This window comes from Poeciliopsis prolifica, unplaced genomic scaffold, assembly GCF_027474105.1.
Source record: "Poeciliopsis prolifica strain line A6 unplaced genomic scaffold, Auburn_PproV2 SCAFFOLD009, whole genome shotgun sequence".
Taxonomy (NCBI): Eukaryota; Metazoa; Chordata; class Actinopteri; order Cyprinodontiformes; family Poeciliidae; genus Poeciliopsis; species Poeciliopsis prolifica.
The window spans coordinates 8,382,190-8,404,788 of NW_026562384.1; the positions used below are offsets into that span (position 1 = coordinate 8,382,190).

The window sequence follows — 22,599 nt, forward strand, 5'->3', positions numbered from 1 at the left end:
CAACTTTTCTTTAGTCATTTGGATCAGAAGCCCCCTCTCAGAGAAATGATCTCTTTCATAATGTTTGTACAAGATCACTATTCACTGGTAAACAGAAATCACATTTTGTAACAACCACAAACTTCAATGTGTTTTATTAAGATTTTCTGTCTAAGCTCATAAAGTAGAAAACAATTGTTCTGCAGATCTTCCAGCATTTGTCCCGAGTGGACCGGGTCCGAGCCTCATCTGTGTGCCGGTGCTGGAACGACGTGTTTCACGTGGCTGACCTGTGGCTCAATCAGGCAGCCACGTCTTACTTGCGCTCCACTCAGCCTGACTTCATTCAGCAGATCATCAAGAAGCACGCCCAACACCTGCAGTATGTTGGCTTCAAAGTAAGAGCCTTCCACCTCCTTAATGTCCGCAATGATCCCAGATCAGCTGCTTTAAAAACATGATGTGTCTTTTCTAATCCAAACCAAATGCGCTGTCACATTGATTTGGCTTTTATTTATTTATTCTACTTTACAGATATATTTTTTTATACTTTTATTGTTTTTAATAAGTTATGAATTCCTGTTTCTGATTGAATCAGGTTGACAGTAGCTCAGAGTCTGCAGAGGCAGTCTGCAGCATTCTCTCAGTTAGTGAACTGCACCATCAAAACCTTAAGGCTGATTTCCACAGCGCGGCCCAGCTTCATGGATGTGTCTCAGGTAGGTCCGCTGCCCATCTTGCTCTTTTTATGCAACGATCTTGGTAAAAGGGTTCCTGCAAGGAAAAGGTTCTGTTGTAACTACTAGCTTGTCCACCTCAGGCCAACTTCGTCTCTGCTCCGACGGTCGTGTCTGTGAACTCCAAGTCTCTGTTGTTCATCAAGGTCGACGACACCCGATGGATGATCCGTCTCTGAAGGTCTTGGTGACCAACAACAGCGACACCCTGAAGCTTCTGAAGATGAGTTTTTACAAATAAAAATCTAAGAAATAGGCATGGATTTGTATTAAACCGTTGGGAGTCAATATTTTACACTAGCTTGAACTAAATTGAACGGGAATGTCTATAAATATCAGTTTTTGTGTGAACAGTCAAAGATAAAGGTTGGGCAGTCCATCCAAAAGTTATTGACATTGAGGCATCATCTCTTTCCTCTCTTCAGGTATTTTGTTTGTGGCAGATCAGTGCCACGGCCTCCGGGAACTGGCGCTAAACTACCATATCCTCAGTGTTGAGCTTCTGCTTGCTTTGTCCTCTGAAAAGCACGTCCACTTGGAGCATTTCTGCATTGTCAGCCCGATGCTGGGCCGCATCGGGCTGACCTGCCCCCGGCTGGTGGAGCTGGCGGTGTGCACCAATGGCCTCAATCCACTGGACGAGGAGCTGATCCACATCGCAAAGTGCTGTAAAAGCCTGATAGCCATCGGGCTGGGTGAGTGCTAGGTGACCTGCAGCGGCTTTGTGGAGTTTGTGAAGATGTGCGGGGGCAGACTGACGCGCTGTCGATCATGGAGGAGGTGTTGATTCCAGATAACAGCTACAACATGGAGCAGTGAGGCGTCGAAGCACCTGAGCCGCCTGTGGTTCCCTGATATGATGCCCTCCAGGTAAAGTGATAGTAAAAGGACAACAACCAGTGACAGCATAACCTATCTGGACATCAAATAGGGAACCTTTTAGGCCTTTTTCAAACAAAAATTGTTTTTCGAAACCTACGTTGCTATTTTACTTTTTGAAAAGTTTCTTTAAAACACCGAATCATTTCTTGAAATACCGTCATTCTTTATCTATTTCAGTTTTATTTCAACAGAAATACACAACATATAAAAAAAAACAATGTTACAAAAGCTCTGGCTCTGCCTATAAGTCATCTCGCCAAAGGTTAATTTACAGTCCCTGCCCTGATTAGGTATTTGAGACATTTTTTCCACATGAAATATAAATGTTTTAAGGTCATTTAATTTTTTTACTTGGAGTATTTTTATTTTAATCACCAGCTTCTGTCTCAGCTGGACTGAAACCAAGAGTGCAAATTCTTGTGATCAAGAAAAAACAAGTGTTTCCAGTTTATTGTGTCACACCTTAACGTAAAAACACAATGGGTATATTTGCGGCAACTTGTTTTCGCTTTTTCCGCACATTTAAAATTTAATTTCATGGTTTTACGTTACATTTTATTTCAGTTGTTTGCCTTCTTATCGAGAAGGACTGAATGTATTCACAACATGCTAAATGTGGTTGTTTGGTGATTGACTTTTATTTTTTGGCTTATCCCAAATCACAATTCATGTTACCTGAGTTTTTACATGAGGAAGAGAGATGGGGGGAATGTGATATCAAGAATCAGTCAACAACAAATGGGTGTTTGGGTTATACTGTGACAGATTATAACAAAGTGGGGTTATACCAAAATTGAGAAATTTGCTTTAAGGAATAATAATCTTCGTTCTGTCCTGTTAAACCTAGTCAGTTTCTTTTACCTCCTTTTCCTTAGCTTCATAAACCAGCTTTTATTCAGCAAGAGTAAATTTCAGTTGGAGTTTTTTTTTTAAATCATTAAATAAAACATGTTTCTGTGGTAGAGCAAGACGGATTTGTGCTTCCAGTCTAAAATTTGTCCATGCATGCATCACATCTTAGTTATTTTTGACACAAGTGGGCTAAATTAGGAACCAGATTCATAGAGAAATGTTCTTTGCCTTTTTGCTGATTATGTTCTTAGTTTGGAAGTATGTGATCTCATAGCAAGCATTTGATGAAATGATTGGGCTTTTACACTAAAAACTGTTAAAATACCTTTTTTTTTTACCATGTTGCACACCCTCAATTTAGGTAATTACAGGGCAGCAGGGGCCTCATGATGGTCTTAAACTTGAGCAGACCTCATTCAGTTTGATTATATTTCAGTGCAGCCATATTGCTGAGGGAACAATGCTGTTGCAATTTATTGTGTGTAAACACATCCGAGTATCAAAGTGAGTACCGGGATGCAGGATTTTCCAGAAAAACAAGCAGAGCAGACTCACGCTACCTGTAGTCGGATATGGCATCATCATGCCCTTTGTGGTGTTCATAAGCAGGTATCTCAAGTCTTCTATGAAACTGGTGATTATGTTTCTTATTGTTGTTCTTAGGAACACAGTTCCACAGCTCTCTTGTGGTGAATCCAAATCCAAGCAGTCTGAGTCCCTGCCTCCCTGTGTCCCGTGTGACCTTCTCACAGCCCCTCGCGTTCACCGCTAGAGGGCAGCAGGGATCTAACCGCGGGCCGCAGCGCGTTATATAAGCGGAGCCGCTGCTGTATAATGAAGTATGCCCATGATAACTCAGCCCTTTTTGCGAGTGGATGTGCTTGCGCACACTCCATTTCCATAAAAAGCTCCAGGATTTGCAAGCGCAGAAACCAATTTTCCGCCTGATTCGTTTTCATTTGATTTTTTTATTTATTTATTTTTTGTGTTCTTGTTTTAATGAAGACGCGCCGTCAGCAGACGCACACGTGTGCACGATCGCTTTGTTTGTTTGGGCTGAAACAGGTGAGAAGGTAATATTGGAGACATTGGACAAAGGTGCGTCTTTGTAAAGGTGGGCGGCGGCCACTAACTGGGTTAGCACCGCCTCCTGAAATCCCACCGTGATCGTCACAGGCTTTATGCATCGCTCTCTGATGACGAGAGGAGGAGGGCAGGTCCGTGCGCGCTTTACTGAGGCAGTTTATTGCAGGATTAATCACATTCCGAGAGTCGCACGTGTTGCCAGTGAAGACATTTACAGTTTCCCGAATAAAATGATCGTCGCGGCGCTTCTCGCCTCGCCGCGCGGTTTGCCTCCGTGCCTCACGTGCGCACGGCCCCCTGACGGCTCTCTGTGATGACGTTCAGGCTCAGATCGTCCCCCGTGAAGTCAGAGTCGGCGAGAAACTCGGGCAAGAAGTCCACGGGGCTCTCCGGGGCGGGAGAGGGCGGGTCGGAAAGCTCGTAGCGTTTGGCCGGCGCCGCTCCGCCCCTGAAGCCCCTCCACTCCTTGATCCACTGGTCCCGCGTGGAGGGGCCCATCCGGTCCAGCCGCCTGCCTTGCAGGAGCGGGGAGGGGGCGACAGAGTTCTTCAGCACATGAAACGTGTACCTGAGGGGAAAGAGCGCGGCGATGAGAAAGTAGGCCAGTGAAAAAACATATAGGCTTTTGATGTAAATCAGAGCGCTCTCTCTCTATATATATATATATAAAAAAAAAAAGTCAGCACTTTCAGAGGAGGGAGGAAGACGACTGGAGCGGATCCTCACCGTCAATATGAACACGATGCTTTTACAAATCTGCAAATGTCGTTGCAGATTCATCACTGTTATTGAGCTGAATAAGTCGAAAAGGAATGCAGAATAATAAAATGGGTATGATCTGATTTACATGTTGAAAACATACTAACCTACATATGTATGTATGTATGTATGTATATATATAATATATATATATATATATATTATATATATATATATATATATATATATATATATATATATATATCAAGCTATAATCCTTTCTATTTCTTTGATTCCCATTTGTTGTGCCAAATGACTAATACAGTGAAATGAATAATTATATGAAGTTAAGATCCAGTTAGGGGTAAATTATTGACATTCAGCTCACACAATAATTTTTCTTGTTCAAACTGAAATGAAAAATTTGTATCCCTTTAAAAAAAAAAAGTAGGACAATGCCTTTATAGCTTTCACTGCAATTTATCAGTCTCCAGCCATTTTGCAAGATGACAAATTCTGACATCTTTAATGTGTAATTGTTCCTCTCTGTAGGATATTCTTTGATGTTTGTTCATTTTTTCTTTTGATAAGTAAGAATTTTTATTACACCTGGAATCAAAAATAGAAAACTAGAAAAAAAATGCAATGTTTATAAACATTTTTAATTCCTTTTTTCTTTTTTCAAATTTTTAAACATTATCAGACAGTTTCTTTTGCCATTTTGTTTCAGGATGAAAGACAGATTTGGACAATACTTTTAAAAAATTTAATGCTTTATCAATATACGAATAAGTGTATCATTTTCAACAGAAAGTGTTGTGAAAAATAAATGAGTGCAATAAATCCCAGAGTGGCAGATGCAGAGAGGAGGACTGTACCTGGGCAGCAGAGCCACCACGGTGCAGAGGGTGACGATAAGGTAGAACATGGGGTCGGCCATCTGGCTCTGGAGGATCCAGTAAGGATTGGATGGAGGATTACAGGTAACACAGGTGGCGGTGTAGGCCAGCGTCACAATGAAGTACAGCGCCACACTGCCCACCATGATAACCCAATGGACCAACGTCTACCACACAATCAAAAGCAAAACGATTACCTATGCTGACATTAGCATTGTCTGGTTAGTGCTGTTTTTATGCAAATAATTTCATGTACCGTCAGATAGTTATTAAGTTAAAAATGGTTTTCTGAAATGGTTTGGATCAGCCAGAATTAAGGGAAGACATTCCCCTGGTAGGTGGCTGTAGTGAAGATCTTCACTGGAGCGGTACATAAAACTGAGTTACACACAACCATAGGAAGATGTTCTGACATTTTGACAGAGATGTGTGTTAAAGTGAAAATAAGCATCACAATAAGATAGAATGAGCTGTTTGGTAGCGGAGCTAGAGGTTTTACAAAATTTTTCTCTGGCTTGATGAGAAACAACTGTCAACGGTGGTAGTAAGTAGTTAATACTTTAAATGTTCACTGTGTTTTAAATGTGTGACAGCCATTCAACAATCACAGTCTAAATACTGACTTACGCTGACATTCCTATTGGTTTTCTGATTGAAGACTCAGTCATTCCAACAGAACATGTCATAATGATCAACACTAAAAAAACAGAGTTAAAAATATTTATGTGCTGAAATAGATACTATAGTTGGAAATAACTAGTAATTTCAAGTTTTGAAAAAAATTAAAAATGTTCCAACTTTTTGAAGCAGTCACTCATCAAGGTTTAAAAAGCTGCTTTTCTAACTTCCTGAAGAAGCCTGTTGTTCTGCAATACCAATTCTAGCTGGTAATTAACTAGGATCATTACCAATCAACTAAAAACCAGCGTTCTTTGCTGCTGTTTGAAAAAAATAATTGGAAATATAATTGGAAATTTTACTTTGAACTAAAAAAAGAACAAACAAACAAAAAACACACAATATAATTACACGGACAAACAATCTGAACAAATGTCAGTTACATCAAACATTTGGTAGCAGGTTTTTATTGAAGTTTAGGAGAATATTCAATTTGATCATTTTTAGTTAAAACATTGACTGATTGGTCCAGTGGAGCGACATATAAATATCAGTTCAGCACTCACCCATGATTTGATTTCGATGGCGAGGTGCAGCAGGATAGTAAATAAAGCAGCCGTGTTGAGTGGCATTCCAAAGGTGAAAAGATCAACGTCTGAATCCTGGTACGCCTAAAGGGAGAATAAAACATGGTAGTCAAATGTTTGGCGGAATGACTAATAGATGAATTACTGTCACTTATAATGAAAGACTTATAAATGTGTTTCCTACCAAATATGGAATGAAGAAGCAGATCAGACTTTGATAGAAGGCGTCCAATATGGAAATCCAGAAAGTTAGGAAATTGTATTTCTACATCAAAAAATGACACATATTTACATCCAGAAGTAAAATCAATAACTAAAATTGTTACTTTCGATTGATTTCCTTCACCAACCCCTTTTCCCTGACCGGTCCGGTACAGTTCAGGAACTCCTAGCAGCACCTCCACTGAAACATCTTTGTCAAAGATGCCAAACATGATGGGTGGAGTAGAGGTGAAGAACAGGTTGAAGAAGATCATCAGCCAATAGTCGATCATTGTTGTGGCAGTGAATCCACAGAAGAACTGATACCAGAACAGCAAGTTCACATAGGCCTGAGGAGCGTGTTAAAAGGCACAGTTATTATTATTTTTATTTTTTTATAACAGAACACACAGATCATTCCTACAGCAGAGCACTCTGAGTGGGATGCAATACTCACCACATTCTTATAGAAAAAATAAATAATCATGTTGGCCAATCGAGTGTAGCACCAGTGTCCATGGACGAGGATAAGCTTTCTCAGATGCTTGAAGCGTGATATGGCAAAGTCGCTCGCCATGACCGCCTGAAAAGACCAACACGCATCACACTGTGATTCAGTTTGGGCGCAGGATGGACGTAAATGTCTTTACTAACAGTGAAGTCGACTCCCACCTGCATGCCCTCCTGACCGGATATCCCAATGCCAATGTCAGCCGCTTGGATCATGTTGACATCATTTGCACCGTCACCTGTGAAAAAGGTTTGAAGCATTATTACTAATGTGGTCACTGTTAAAATTTTTTGTCTCTTTTTTTTTTTTATTGATCAATAAACACAGATCACTCAAGATTAGGTGTTGTATGAGAACAGCTAATAAATGAGTGTATCAGGTCAACTGCTGGTCTATAGGTTGTGTCTGGTTCCACACACACTTTTGTAACTCCAGAGAGAAAAGTCAAATATAATTGGTTCATTTTGCAAGCAACATTATTGTAAGAAATTAAGTATAATTGATGTGTAACCTTAAAATTCAACACGATCAAGAAAAGTATAAAAGGTAGAGGTTGCTGCCATAGTAGAAGATCATTTTCTGTTCTCTGAGTTATGAGAAAATTTTATCAGTGGCACATTTGTAAATCAAGTTTTTCCTGCAATATTTTTATCAACCAGTTTTGGAAATAGCAGTGGTTTTCCTAGATTTGACATCGGACCAGTTGAAGACAAACCACTAAATGATTCCGGATTAATCTTGAAACTAGATGACTCAAAACAAACACAATTTCTATTCCACTTTAACTTACCAACAGCTAGTGTCATGACTTTGAGCTTGTCCCTGACCAGTTTCACCACTGCGCTCTTTTGCAGGGGCGTTACTCTGCAGCAGAGAACCGAGCGGCAGTGTTTCGTCAGTTCTACGAACCGTTCCCGCAGGTCAGGCTTCATAGCCATGTCTAGAGTGTTTCCGTCAATCACCAGAGAAATGTTCTGGGTGGTGCCAGCGTTGCGAGGGTCGTCTCTGTACCTCCTCACCTCCTCCAGAGTGCAGTCCAGGATGGACGTGCACGTAACCTGGAAAAAAACAGAAGCTGCTAATGACTTGAAATTTAGCTAAAGATGAGATGCATTTTTTTTTTACAATAAAACAAGAATATGTTTGGCTAATGAACCAAGTAATGTTTTTCAAAAAGGCCCAGAAAATAAATAGAAATGACACAGTAGAAATCTGCTCTTTAACAGGACACAGATTACTGTACGTGCTGAGTCAGGCGCTGGTCTCATTAGATTCATCATTATTGTGTCTGAATAGCTCCAGACGTAGCCAAAAGAAGGTTGTCATGATGACTACTCCACTTTTTAGTTTTAAAAAAAACAGATTATAGTTCTCAGTGAAGTTCATTAGTGTTGGTGGGAAGGTGGATGTGGGAGGTCGTCTCTCCAGTGGTCACTGAGTTGCGGTTGTAAGAAAAAAAATGTTCATTAAAGTGTATTTCCTGAGAGGGTTGAATATTAGACTGGTAATTAGATATGAAAGCATTAGTTATGGTGTTGGGGGTATCTCAGTCCACTCAGTCCATCAGTCACTGGTGCCTCCTAGGGACACACCGCAGCCCCACTTATTTCAGACAGATCCACGTGTATCCCTCAGAGCTGCCAAGTAATTTTTTATCCATCCAGGGCCAGAAGGAGAAGACATGGTCAAGTCATTATGAAAGGTTTGTTCCTGTGCAACCACATTTTAATGACCTGAGCGAGGAAGGCCCCCACACCGTGCACCTTATCACGCTCAAGTGGAAAGTAAGGGTTTAGATTTTAGTTTAAATGTAGAAGGGGTCAAATGAATAGAGACGTTTAAGTCGGAGGCAGAAAACTTCTTGAAGTACCACCTCAGAAAATCCTAATAAGAAACATCTAAAACATTATTACAAACAAGATATGTGTGAATTCATACAAAATGTGACCAGTTTTTAAATCTATTTAGCTTTGGATAACTGAAACTATTAAAAAAATTATTGTGTTGGTCAAATATTTTATTATACTGCTGGAAGTCATCATTCATTATGACATTATGTGAGCATAAGATATAATGTGAAACATAAGCATGACTCACTTTTTTTGACAGTCACCATTAAATGTGATAAAAAATAATCAGCAAGTTCCACATTGTTAGTGTATTTTTGACCATTTATACACTAACATAAGAGTTAGCCTTGTGGGAATTAATGTTGAAATATTCTCGTCACAAATCTGGAAAGCTTCTTGATACAAAATGGGATCTAATTCTACCTGGCATGAGAAATGCTTCTTGAGAGGTTTCATCTGAGCATGATTGAATTTGTTGGGCATAATTGGGAAAAGTCCACACCTAATTAAGGTCCTAAAGTCAATTTTCTATGCATTAATGTGGGCGGCGAGAGGCAGCCGAGGCTGAAGTCTCACAGCAGCTGAACACAGCAGCTGCACTCAACAGTAACGCAAAGCAAACATCAGGAAATGACATCGTGGAGGTTTTCTTTAGCAGAAATGATAAACCTGAAATGCAACTTCAAAACCCTGTTCTGTTTTGTATTTATTTATTATTCTAGGTTAATTAAGGGATTTTTGACGTACAATAAAAAAATACGAACAGAGCTCCCTTTTGTCAATATGCGACAAACACTTTAAATGAAAAACAACGTGATTGTATGAGGAATAGAAAAACGTCACACCAGGCCACTAAGTCTGTTTTTTATTATGTGAGGAATTGTGACTCTGCACTCAGGGAGCTCCTCTGTCAGGGGATGGCAAACAATCATCAAAGTCACCTGCCAGTCACATCTGACTATTTTATCACTTACATGTACATCGAGGCAAATATTACAAAATATCACCACATTTCTGTTTTAGTGAATTACATGTGTGACCTTCTATTCACAACCTAAAATACACAAACCGAAAAAAAAAAGTCCTACTGTTCTACAGCGAATGCAGACCTGGGCAAAAACAAAACAAAATCACAATATAAAACTTTTGTTTATTAATTAACAGGGATGGATCAAGAAATCATCTTGTAACCAAATTCTAAGATTTTCTGTTTGACCAACCAGCTGAAAACTCTTTTTCAGGGAATAAACAATGAGAGAAACACTTTTCAGTGTGGAAACTGGTCCTGAGGGAAGACGCAAAGACAGCAGTTTTCAGCATTTGTGCACGAGACGTAGAAGTTTTTATGAGGAAAATGTTAGCTGCTTATTTTGACGTTTTTGACAGAGAGCTAGACTTTCACTTGTTCAGATCGATCGATCGATCGATCGATCGATCGATCGATCGATCTATCTATCTATCTATCTATCTATCTATCTATCTATCTATCTATCTATCTATCTATCTATCTATCTATCTATCTATCTATCTATCTATCTATCTATCTATCTATCTATCTATCTATCTATCTATCTATCTATCTATCTATCTATCTATCTATCTATCTATCTATCTATCTATCTATCTATCTATCTATCTATCTCTATCTATATCTATCTATCTATCTATCTATCTATCTATCTATCTATCTATCTATCTATCTATCTATCTCTGATTCAACTGTCATCAACAGGTTGTGTTAAGTATTTTTATACCCTTACTATAAAGTTATGATTTTTTTTTTATAAATAACGGTGCCACGCTGAAACAGGCAACATTCAGTGAAGCAGCTGCTGCCTCCTCACCTTGTTTTTGCAGCTCATGTTAATCACCAGGTCTTCCTCCTCCAGTAGCCTGCAGGCATAGCCGATGTTGACAGCCGTCTCTGGCTTGTCACCTGTCAGCACCCACACATGGATCCCTGCCTCCCGCAGAGCCACAATGCTGTCTGGGACGTTCTCCTGCAGACGGTCCTCAATGCCCGTCGCCCCTGTAGGAGGACAAATATCCCGAGACAGGCATCATTCACACAATGATCTCATCATGAGGATGTGCCTCTCTAGTGCTGGGAATTGTGGGGCTGATGGGTGTTACCTAGCAGAGTGAGGTTTGTCTCCAGCTGCACAGCGGTTCTCATGATGAGCTCCTCTCTGCACTCCATAGCAGCCTGCGCCCTTTTTCTCTCACCTAACCAGCTTTGATACGTGCTCTCACTCACAACCTGTCACAGATGAAGAGAAACTATAAAAACAAGTTCCTGTACTGTCTGATAAATGATGCTGGTGTGAATTGCTAAGGATTTCATACTTTCTTTGTAATGCAAAGTGTGCGGAGGCCCTCCTTTGCATAGCAGTCAAGGTGGTATTGAGTGTCAGCTGCTATATTTTTCTCAATACCACTGAAGTTTTCTAGAAGCAGAATCAGAAATGTTTACTCAAACAAGCTCGATTTATTAAGCATGACCGCAATGCATCTGGAAATGTATATTTTTGCCCAGCATGTACCTGCATAAGGTGTTCCAAGTAGCTCCATAATGGAGTAGTCTGCACCTTTAGTGTACAGCACATAGTCTTTGGTGACTGGATGTCTCACCAAAACAGACATCCTCTTTCTGTTGGAGTCAAAGGTCAAGGTGTCCAGCACCTCAAACACCAGGTCCTTCCCAGATGGGAGCCTCACAGTCACACTGTCAGGGGTCCGTGCCAGCAGGATGAAGCCATATGCTCTGGCTGCGTACACCAAGGCGGCCTCATCGGGGCTCTCCGCCTCATAGCACAGCTCCTCTGCCTCTACTATGGTGTTGCCATTTTGAGACGGAGGATGGAGAGAACAAGTCCGGAGTCCGTTTGTGTCTGCCTCGTTCTCCGTTTTTGCAGAGTCCATGACTGGGTCTTCTGAGTGAGTACGTTTCCTCTTGCTGCGCTGGAAGAAAGCCCCGGCTTTTTTCACCAAATTTGAAAAGGTTTCCAAAGGGTTGTTCGTCTGGCTGCTGGAGTGTGGAGACGTGGACTCCTGAATCAATGTAACAGTAGCGCAAAAAGTTATAATGCTATAAAGTAAAAGACATATTTTATTATGAGCCAAACAAATGAAGCACATTTATAAATATATATATATATATATTTCCAATTTAGGGGATGAAAAACTCACTGCCTTTCTAATGTACTTTGGTGTTTGTATTTTATTGCTGACACAAAGTAGCAAATACGATTTTCAAAACTGTTTCCAAATAAAAAAAAAATAAAAAGCATGGTATGCATTTTTATCCAATGTCTGACAGTCAAGACACAGGAGAACCACCTTTCATGACAGTCACCCCTGTAAATTATTTGTGTTCATAAGATGAACAATGTCTGTGAACATTTCTGGGTTTGCCAGGAACTTGAGTTTTGTTCTCATCCGACCAGAGCAACTCCCTCTTCATCTTTGCTCTCTCCTCTATGGCTTGTGGTAAAGTGGAAATAGGTCTTATATGGCTTTTCTCCTAGAATGGCTTTTTCTTTGCCACTCTTCCATCAGAGGCATATGTGTGGAGTGCGTCTCTAGTGCTTGTCATGTTAGAAGATTATTTGACCTGAGTAATGGATTTCCTCCACAGCTACAATGGATTACACAGTCAGAGATATATTCAAATGTTCAGATATAATTTTATAACTAGCTCTGCCTTAAACATCTCTTCAACATTATTTCTGACCTGTCTGCTCTCTATGATACTTTTTGTTTGCTAATTTTCTCTAAATAACCCCTGATATCTTTATTGCCTGCTATATTCGTACCAAAATTACATTATACAGCAGTGTACTTAATTTATTATTTTGTTGACTTTTGAGGGAAATTAACTTCACTGGACATAATTTAAGGATATCAGCAATAAGTGAACTGCACATAAATGCACAAGACATTTCCATTATAAAAAAACAAAACAAAAAAACAAATTAAAACCAATGTAGGCCTACTATTTTCTCTGCACTTTTCACTTTTTTTTTTGATCCATCACATAAATAATCAATAAAATACGTTGAAGTTTGTGGATGTAATATGACACGTGGAAAGGTTTAAGAGTTTTTCTCAGTCACTTTGGTGCATTTCTGGAACCAGAATTCCTCACTTTCTTAAAATCCTTTGTTCGTCCCTGAAAAGTAAATATTTGTGTCAGGTCCATCAGAATTTCAAGTCCTTATTTCATTGTTTATGGATAAGATAGTCAAACTGTTTAGTCGTGCTGTTAACATAACACATGGATGTTCTACTGTAAACTAATGTTAAAGCTTAGTTTTGTAATTTGTGTTTGTTGAAACAAGTACAAATTACAGTATGACAAGTACTGTAATTTGTAAAGACACTGTATGACGACACAGTAGAATTGGGATAATGGCAAGACTCAGATTTACACCTTTACTGTTAGCACTGTAATTTGTTGATAGACCATGTCACTGTGAAGGAGAAGACAGCAACACAGAGATCCAAGAAAAATGAAAAGCAATAGTAGAAATGGGAACATGAGGCAGTCTGTGTGTCAATATGCTTGACATAATATGACAATATTTTGAATGTTAAAACTTATATGACGAACTTATTCTCAAATGTTGTGGTGGTCGAGACAATTCAATTCAGCAAAGATGCATATAATATATTTGAATCAACGTGACAAAAGCAATTTAAATTGTAGTACAAAGCAGAGCGTTGTACATAATCGCTTGCTTCACAGAAATGTGAAATAGCTTTTTTGATGTGCAGAAGTGACAGAATGACCTGAACAAGTAGGTCAGGAGAACCAAAGTGACTGAGAAAACTGTCATGCTTATGCAAAGAGCTGTTTCTTCTGTTTTCTGTATGACGACACAGTAGAATTGCCAGATTTCAGTTCTTTTCTTGGAATTACAAGATACTGATTTTTTTAAAAACAAAGATGAATTCATGGTTTTTCGGGTTAGCTGCAGTAAACTCACCCTCCGTCTGTGAGCATTTTCCATTGAAACAACAACGGTGTTGCAAATGGCAAGAGCCAGGAAGAAGTCCAGGTGAGGATCAAAATTTCGGTTGCCGTCTCTGCGGCCACCGCTGCTCTCTGCTCTGCTAATCTGCTGAACCAGCTTCTGGTCTGGAATCACCTCAGTTTCCTGGAGGAGCAAAAGTTAATCAGTTTGTTAATTAAATACTGCCTGAGTGTTGATAAACCATGTCTCAGTTACGTTAAGAACTCCCACAGCTGACGTAATGGACTCGGAGAAAGTTTTTCTCATTGAAACTTCACACTCAGTTGTGTTTGACCAAGGATAAGGAAGGCATAAAAGGCTGAGAAGGCTGAGAAGAGGAAAGCAGCATTATTATATTTTTATTCATACAGGCATTCTACTCTGCTGGAGATGCAGCATGAGGAGGAGTAAAAATGGGATCCATGCTGCGTTTTTTCTGTCTCTGTATCTCCTCCCCTTTGCTCTGTAGATAAAAATAGATACAGAAAAACTATACTGTACGTCTAAACAGCGATGACTAATCTATAGTGCACATTTAGAGTTGATGTAACATTGGTAGTCTGTGCCAAATGGTACTCAGTGTGACCATATGTCCTGTCACAGACACAGGGGCAAAGCTGAGCAATCGCTGACTCCGAGAAGCTTGACCATCTGCGGCAGGGACAGTGACCATGAAGGCCTTTGACTCAGGGATGAGTCAGATTTGGGTAAACAGATTGACACTATGAGGTTTTCTGTAAAACGCTGTAAAAGTTTGATATATATTCTTGCTGATTAAAAATTTGTGAATTTTAAAATGCACAAACGAGGTTGAAAAGTTGATGAGATGTCATAGTCCAATGTGACATTTGACGTAATGTCATGCCAGTCACACGTCCTATAGTTTCAGAACGAGCATGTGGTCTTCATACCAGTGGACTGCTGAACGCCGCATCACTGTGTGCAGTCGCTGACACCTTGCTTTTGCGCCTTCTGTCATGCCGTTGTGTGTCTGCCGGGCTGATGCCCTCGGCTTCCAAGGACCACCTGGTTCGTGGGAGTTGTTGGTGCTGGTTGAAGATAACCTCCTCCTCAGACTCAAGCTCATCAATGACATCAAGGCGGATAGCTGGGAGGCATCAGAGATATTGTCAAATTAGCCTTGAACTGAATTTAGTCATAGTAGAGACATAAAAAATAACATTTTGATGTGCTTTGCGAAATTCTTTACTGAACTTTTCCTTCATCATGCGACCATTTAGAACTCTCATAAACTTTAAAATTATCTTCCTGAAGAATTGTCCGTGAAAAGCCGAGCAAGGAGCGTCATCTTGGTTTCTTAAATATCTCCTCACCGTTTTCTTTGTGTGGATACTCAGTTCCCATGACGGAGCACCGTCGGAACACCATCTTGTTCTCCGTGAGGGTGCCCGTCTTGTCTGAGAAGATGTATTCAATCTGTCCGAGGTCCTCCGTGATGTTCAGAGCCCGACACTGGACCCGACTGTCTGTCTCCTCATCGTACAGATCGATGTCATTAGTGATGAAGAAGATCTGACCCACTTTTACCAGTTCAACAGACACATAGAGAGAAATGGGAACCAGGATCTGGGAGGAACGATGAGTCCAGCGGAGGTGGTGGAAAATAATGCAGAGAGGACAAAGGGGGGGGGAGAAAAAAAACAAAGAGGACAAGAACTAAAGAGTTAGCTTAATGAATTTAAACTGAGTTGGAACAACGTGTTTGAGGGATGTCTGTCTGACACCTGAAGAAGGATGACCATCGTGAAGAACATGTAGAAACTCTCAAGACTGGGGGCATCCAGGTGACCGTTGCTGTCAGGAACCAAGAAAGAGGGCACACCTGGCAGTGACTCCAACCACAGGTAGTGACCTGTATGGATAAAAACAGCTCAAATTACTTGCTCTGATCATCAAACAGACAGGAAACCTGGATTCCTCATCACATCCCTCCTGCTTTCTCTCTCTTTGTGAAGAATGAGTTTAGGCATGTGATCAAATTGAGCACGGTTTAAATCAAGAATCTAATGTCACACAGCGACTTTGCATTCGAGAGATGTGGTTCATTACCAAGAGCTCCGATGAGGCACATGGTGAAGAGGAGAATGAGGCAGAAGAAGACGTCGACATTTAGCTTCCGCTCCAGTTTGCTTCGCTTGTATCTCGACCCATTGCTGTTGAGCATGGACTTGGTTTCATGGCCTTGAAAGTTTCAGAAGAAGGCAATCATTCAAACACTGATGAAAAGCCTTGTCATATCTTCAGACTGATATTAGTACAGAGGTAAAAATAAGCAAGCTTTTTAGATAAAAAATAAAAATAAAAATGAGAAAGAAAAAACAACAACATTGCATTCACGGCTTTCATTAAATATATTGTCCTGATAAATTTGCCTTCCTGTTTAGAATTTGAATCAAAATATTTAAATAATTTTGTATTTGTTCTGGCAATTTAGGCTTCGTCCTTGTTTTAGCAACAAGCATAAAATGTATATCAGCCGATTTAGCAAAGCTTAACACACTGATTAAATAAACTGAATCTCAGTGAAGTCAAGGCACAAACCAAACATGCATATTTTCTCCTGTTGGAAAGTTGAAGGCTAAGGCAATCAGCAAGTTGTGAAATTACCTGCATACACCACAAAGCCAACAGCATGATTTGTGTTTCTCACTGTGCAGCCTCGCAGCAGCAAACTCTCAATGCTGGCGCCCACCTTTTCTTTATCAGGTTTCTCTCTGCAGCGAGGGAAAGTGACAATCGTTTTTACTGTCAGACCTTGTTAGATATTCATTATTGCTGACATATTCCCCATTAGAGCTCTCCTGCTTTATGTCTGTAAATGAACAGCCAGAGCTGACCGCCTGTAGGAGCTGCGGTGCCCGGAAAAATCGATTATGGTCTATTACAGCCCCAATGATGTGTCGGCTATTATTGAGAAGTCCAGTGAGTGGGTCGGAATTAGTTTTCAGGCTTCTTGGTGGGGTTCTGAAGAATAGCTTCTTTTGAAAATCTATGCCAAATGTGCATTTCTATACTCACACAAAACACTTGAAATGATTCAGATTGTTGTTGGGCCTTTCGCACACCACAACCGAATTGAAGCTCTCCGGCTCAAATCCAAGATTCTGGAGAATAAAATACAATACAATCACATTTCTGCATGAATATACACCTTTTATTTTCAGCTTCGCCTAAACTTGAACTACAACACAATTATAACGGCATCCTTCTGCCTGCGATACAAGTATACGCTCTAATGTGTATGGACTGACAGGTATGTTTTTTTACTTTTATTTTCCTCTTTGGCATTTAGCTGGAGAAGCAGGAACTGAAAGTCATGTCTAAATGAGTCAGCAATCCTTCTCACCGCTGCCCAAAATCCAGAAACAACTGTCCTCTGCTTCAGGTTGGTTTCCCCATCCAGGCTGGCCGTCTCTATGTGGCAAACACCGTTAGGGTCAGATGTATAGAGGAGGAGCAGGTCTGCTGGGACGATCTCGTTGGAAACAACCCGCACAAAGTCTCCCACTCGCACATCCTTCCAGCGTCTCTCCACATATTGCTTCTCCCTCCTGTAGTCAGGGAAGTCAAAGTTGTGTTTGATAAATTAGAATATAGTCCTGATGACTCTCGTTTGTCTAATTAAAAGTGCCTTTTGAAAATAAATAACTGTCAAGCAAAAAAAAAAAAAAAAACTTTGAAATTTGGGCATGTAGCCCACTTTTTAGTTTGTAAATTTTTTTTTCGTATTTGACGAATGTAATCCTCACCTGGTGACATCTTAATTACCTGCACAGTGATGGTGACTAATCATATCAGACTACTTCTTAGAAGATAATTTAGCAAAAGTCATGTGGATATTAAATAAATAATTGTACGAAAGTTCAATGGTACTACTTGCATAGTCAGAAACACGAGGGACTGTATAGTTTGCTCAAAATATTTCCTAACCTGATTTGCTTTAAAAAAAATTTAAAAAAATAAACAGGCAATGAAAACAAAGCAACATTAACTTCTATGTAAAGAGGAAATGATCATTTTGGATCATCCAATAAATCTGCTGTGTTTTTGAAGGAGAGAAGAACAGAAAGAAAGGATGTTTCGTGAATGAACTGTTCTGAACTTTGTGAACAGGTTCAAGATTTCAAGGAGTGTTTTGCATTATGGTTAAAAACCAGCATATCAAGCTGACTGAGCACCGGTAGCAGAACGTTGAAAGCATGCTACCCTGCATGTAGAACCTGATGAGTTGGTTACTACTCAACACCACACCTCACTCCCAACAAAGCCAGAAGGGCAGTCTGCTGTATTTTTAGGATGTTGCATTCAACATCTTGCATATGTCATCGTACTTTCAAAAATGTCTTTTGTGCGTCAGACAGTCAGAGTTTAGATATGAACTACTTGTGCTCCCACTTTGTCTTCAGTGCTTTGCAAATATCTAAAGTTCTTTCAAATGTGCTTTTCATGTTTTTTTCTTTTAGAGAAGATTTTTTTCTTCAACACGCTTAACTCCACCCTATGATGCAGGCAAAAAAGCCACTAAACTCAAGAGTTCAGGAAACTGAGCAAAGAACAAATGTTAAATAGGCTCTGATAGCAGGAGGAAATCAACAGAAGCCAACACAATTTTTTTTTATTTTTTTTTTACTTTTTCTCATTATCTCAGCACACACAAAATTCATTGTCGCTATATTTTGGATGAAGGATGCCAACAGGGAAAGTAGATGTTTTCACTTACTCCAACCACAAAAATCCAAGTGTTAGTTGTGATGATAAATGATTTGTGTCACATAAAATCTTTTCACAATGTCTTTCGGAGATTCTTTGGTGTTTAAATAAATTAAATTAGTGCTGAGGTTATATGTCAAACACCATGTAAATTCTGCATGGCGGTAATACACACATCCTTTGGGTGGACTTTTGTTATACTTGATGCTACTGTTTCTAAAAACTTACAAATAGCAATTAGGACATTGTAATGAAGGAAAATAAATAAGAAGTGAGGTAATTGTTGGTTCATCACATCGCCATTTTGACATTCAGAAATAATATCAAAAACTGTTATTGTGCTGGCCTAAAAAAATACAAAAGATAATTTGCAGTTAGCTTGTAGAGCTGACATAATTAGCTCACCAGAGCGCACAGCTCATAGCAGGACCCACTGGTTTTCCAACTGGAACATGGTTAAGTAGGTTTGATGTTATTTCCAGATCAACTTCAGAGTAAATAAATTACCACGAGAAGTATGTTATGTTTGAGGCAAAATTATTTTTGCTTGCACAATTTATCTCTTCAACTGTGGCTTGCTCATCACAGTTAATCAGTTGTTCTGTTTACCTTGTGAATATTTTAAACCACGATTTCTTTTAAGTAGCACTAAAGGTAATCCAAGTCCCAGAGTTAGGTAATAATGAATCACGTTTCATATGAATAACTCAGCATTTTGGGACATGTTGCTTGTCTGCTTACTTAAGAAACAAAAACATGATCTGAACACAAAGTCTGAAGCCTTTAGCTTGACGTTAAATTAACTCAACTCTACACAGACTGCAGACAAGACAACATCTGGGTGAGTCAGCAGATGACAATGGGATGATTTTGTGTGAGGGAGGGAAAAAAAACATTTTAAGAAATGTTTCTCTGCAAAGTGAGTTAATATATCAAAACAGTAGAAGTTTCAGAATGAACTTTAACTTGAGAAATTATTTTAAAACTAAAAGAACTTATGTTTCTGTTTTTCTTTTTTGTGGGGTGGGGAGGAGGGATGAAGGCGGTCTTTAAAGAAAGAAAATCAAGTGAAATCTTATATAACAAATTCTAGGTGCTACTTTCAGTCTATGTGCAAATGTACTCTTTCAAATAACATTGAATACAGCAAAATGCTTGTAAGGTGGTGGTGGCGATGATTATAAATGTCCTCTATATGCAGGCGCTTAAGCACTGGCACAAAACCAATATGCTGTTTTTATGCTATAGCATTTAGCAGCACTATTTAGAGCTCCTGTGCCAAAGCACCACTTGACTGACAAGTGTTTCAGATGGGAAAAAAATAGTATTTGATGGCCCATAGAATAAGACACTTCACGCTTCATCTAAAACTATTTTAACAACCATGAGAAAAAAAAAAGACTTGATGGGAAACAGATGGAAATTAGGGCCAAGTTTCTATCGTCTGACTGCATTCCACGTGAGGATCCACGGTCAAAGATGACTAAGCTAAACGAATGACTTCTGATCTAGTTTCTCTTTGTCATACATGAAAGGATGAGAAAATCCTGAGTTACTTCAGGAAACATTTATACATGTACAGCTCTTCACAATCCAACAATGAAAGTTTAGGAGTTCCAGTAAACTCAAAGGAACCGTTGAGTCAACTCTGCATGAAGTGGATAAAATCTTTTTTCTAAAGCTTTTAAAGCTTTGTGTTAGCTGTCTGCACCCAGCATAAAAAGTAAGAAAATGTAGTTTTGGTTCATTTTGTTCTTTGTCGTATCAATATTTCTTGATAGTGAAACTTTTTTAATGTAAGAAAGACTATTTATTTCACCCCAGATGGTGACACATTTGTAAGAAAAATGTATGTGTAAGATTTTTCATGTTGAGATTAGATTTCCTGCAAACACACTTTTTAGGGCCATATTTTATCCTCCATGATGTGAGTGTTCATTGGAGACTAACTCCAGAATTTTGTTGTGGATTTCCCCACTGAAAACATCTTAGGAGGTCTGTTCACTCATGACCAACACAATCATGCTGACTTGAAACAAATGCTTGTACAACAGAGAGATGTCAACAACATTGTGTGACCAGGCACAGTAAAGGACTTATTGCCAGGAAGCAATGTTGCAAGAAAAAAAAAATCAACGGAGACACATTTCCAGGCTTAGTTTATAATCGTTCAGCGGATGAACCCTTCTCTTCTTGTGCTCTCCAGTTCACAGCATAAAAAAGGGAGTCAGAAAGTCTATCATCCTTTGTGAATTTTTTCCTTTTCATCAGTCATTCAAAAATAGAAAACAGCTAACCTTACTGTCTCTGCTTACGTAACACTCAGATGAGGATTTCATCAAACATGCTCACTGTGATGGTGCGAATCGTCGTATAATCTCCCACGCGTTCTCTATTTTTAAGTCGAAAATTCCCAAAGGTTTGCTGAGACACAGAGGCGATGAAATACACAGCTGTAGACATGCAGAGAATCAGAAGCAGATGTGCTGCTGATGTGGTTTACACCTGCCACATCATGCATGAGCATTCAGAACACAAGAACCCCCTGAACGTACCTGCTATAAATAAAACATGGAGTGTTGTTGACCTTCCTGTCCGACTGGTACTTCCTAAAGTCCTCCCAGCCATCCTTCAGGGCCGTCAGCAACATGATGACACAGATGGGGATCAGGGCCACCTCAGGCTGGAATGCGTTCACCACGGGGATAAAGTTCAAGATGGCTAGGCCCACAAAGTAGAGGTTTGCCAAGCGGTGAAACTGCTCATAAAGGTTCATGGGAAGGAATAGCAGCAGCGAGTACTTTGTGGTTTTGATGGCGTTAGAAATGAAGAAGCGATTGGGTTGCTTCACCTTCTCCAGTCCCTCGTATGGTAGATTGGACACCAAGCTGCGGAGTTCCCTCTCCCGCGCCCTTTGACCTTGCAGAGCATCCCTCACCAGAGCCAGAGGGTTCCTCCACGTCATGATCGGACGTTGCTTTTGTTTCCTTTCCTCACCAAAGTTCCATTTCCACAGACGTTGAAGGGCTTTGCTTCAGAGCCATCATCTCTCTCTGTGGTTCTCTGTCAGTGAGTGAGGCCTGAGTTGAAACAAGTGACAACATACCTTTCCTAGGACCGCCCCTTTGCAGTGACAGGTGTGTTTGCATTCCTTACTTTGGAGTTATTAAAGGAGAGAGGCAAGAAAATTGAACTGAGAAAAAAGAAAATGCGTCCGGAAGAGACTCAGCTGATTTTCACCAAAATTCTTTACATTAGGGTTAGGGTTGAATCAGTACTTAAGCTACGTGTCTTCTTCAGCATAATAGTGAGTATTAAAAATGAGAGAAAATTAACCCATGACACATTAAACCATTAAAACTGATGATTTTACAGGAAAAGCCATCTGATCGAGGAGAATTTTCCCAAAATGATCTGCTTGATTAGGTCAGATCAGAAAACTTGAACTGCTGGACGTCAGGAGATTTGAATGGACAAGTTTAAGAGTGAGCAAACAGGTCAAGGTTCGCATAAAGTTACAGACAGGGCCGGTCTGAGGCATAAGCAAACTAAGCAGCTGCAAAGGAACCCAAAGCCTCTAAAGACCCCTCCTTGGTAATGTGATGTAAAAGATTCGTAAACCTGCTAATAGAAAATCGGCTTGAACAGTCCAGTTCAACAGCCAAATGTTTATGCTACACCATTTGTATTTATGCGAAACTGAGTTTAAACTTTAAATAAGTTGATTCTCATGGCTGGCTCTGTATATTTCTGAGGTATTTTTGGCTTCAATTGTTTGATAATGTTTGATAACAATAAATAAAATAATTAAAACTAATCATTGCTTGGCATTGTCCAGCCAAATGTTTTTACGTCAGGCTACATAGCTGCTACGTCGATGCTGTAGTTGGGGATACGTTGTTTGCTGCTGAGCATAATCATGTTGTGGCTAAAACAAACATTATTTTTACAT

General features: G+C 39.8%; 1 protein-coding gene across 1 annotated transcript; it reads right to left on the minus strand.

The window, feature by feature from the left end:
• Positions 1-1,975: 1,975 nt before the first annotated feature.
• Positions 1,976-21,699, minus strand: atp10b (ATPase phospholipid transporting 10B). Its single transcript, XM_055034632.1, has 21 exons — positions 21,203-21,699; positions 17,284-17,488; positions 16,956-17,041; positions 16,545-16,651; positions 15,987-16,118; positions 15,662-15,789; positions 15,251-15,503; positions 14,828-15,024; positions 13,890-14,060; positions 11,445-11,952; positions 11,248-11,348; positions 11,035-11,161; positions 10,746-10,930; positions 7,842-8,109; positions 7,213-7,289; positions 6,998-7,123; positions 6,690-6,890; positions 6,524-6,604; positions 6,319-6,423; positions 5,114-5,301; positions 1,976-4,104 (listed from the first exon to the last, which is right to left on the minus strand). Exons 1-21 carry the CDS (start codon positions 21,610-21,612, stop codon positions 3,816-3,818), a joined length of 3,945 nt encoding a protein of 1,314 aa, XP_054890607.1. The 5' UTR covers positions 21,613-21,699; the 3' UTR covers positions 1,976-3,815.
• Between the last annotated feature and the right edge of the window lie 900 nt (positions 21,700-22,599).

Coding starts and splice junctions, on each gene's coding strand:
- atp10b (XM_055034632.1), bottom strand. CDS start 21,612: ATGACGTGGAGGAACCCTCTGGCTCTGGTGAGGGATGCTCTGCAAGGT. Junction 6,891..6,997: donor ATTTTTTCTATAAGAATGTG/GTGAGTATTGCA, acceptor CACGCTCCTCAG/GCCTATGTGAACTTGCTGTT. Junction 6,605..6,689: donor GGACCGGTCAGGGAAAAGGG/GTTGGTGAAGGA, acceptor TTTTTGATGTAG/AAATACAATTTCCTAACTTT.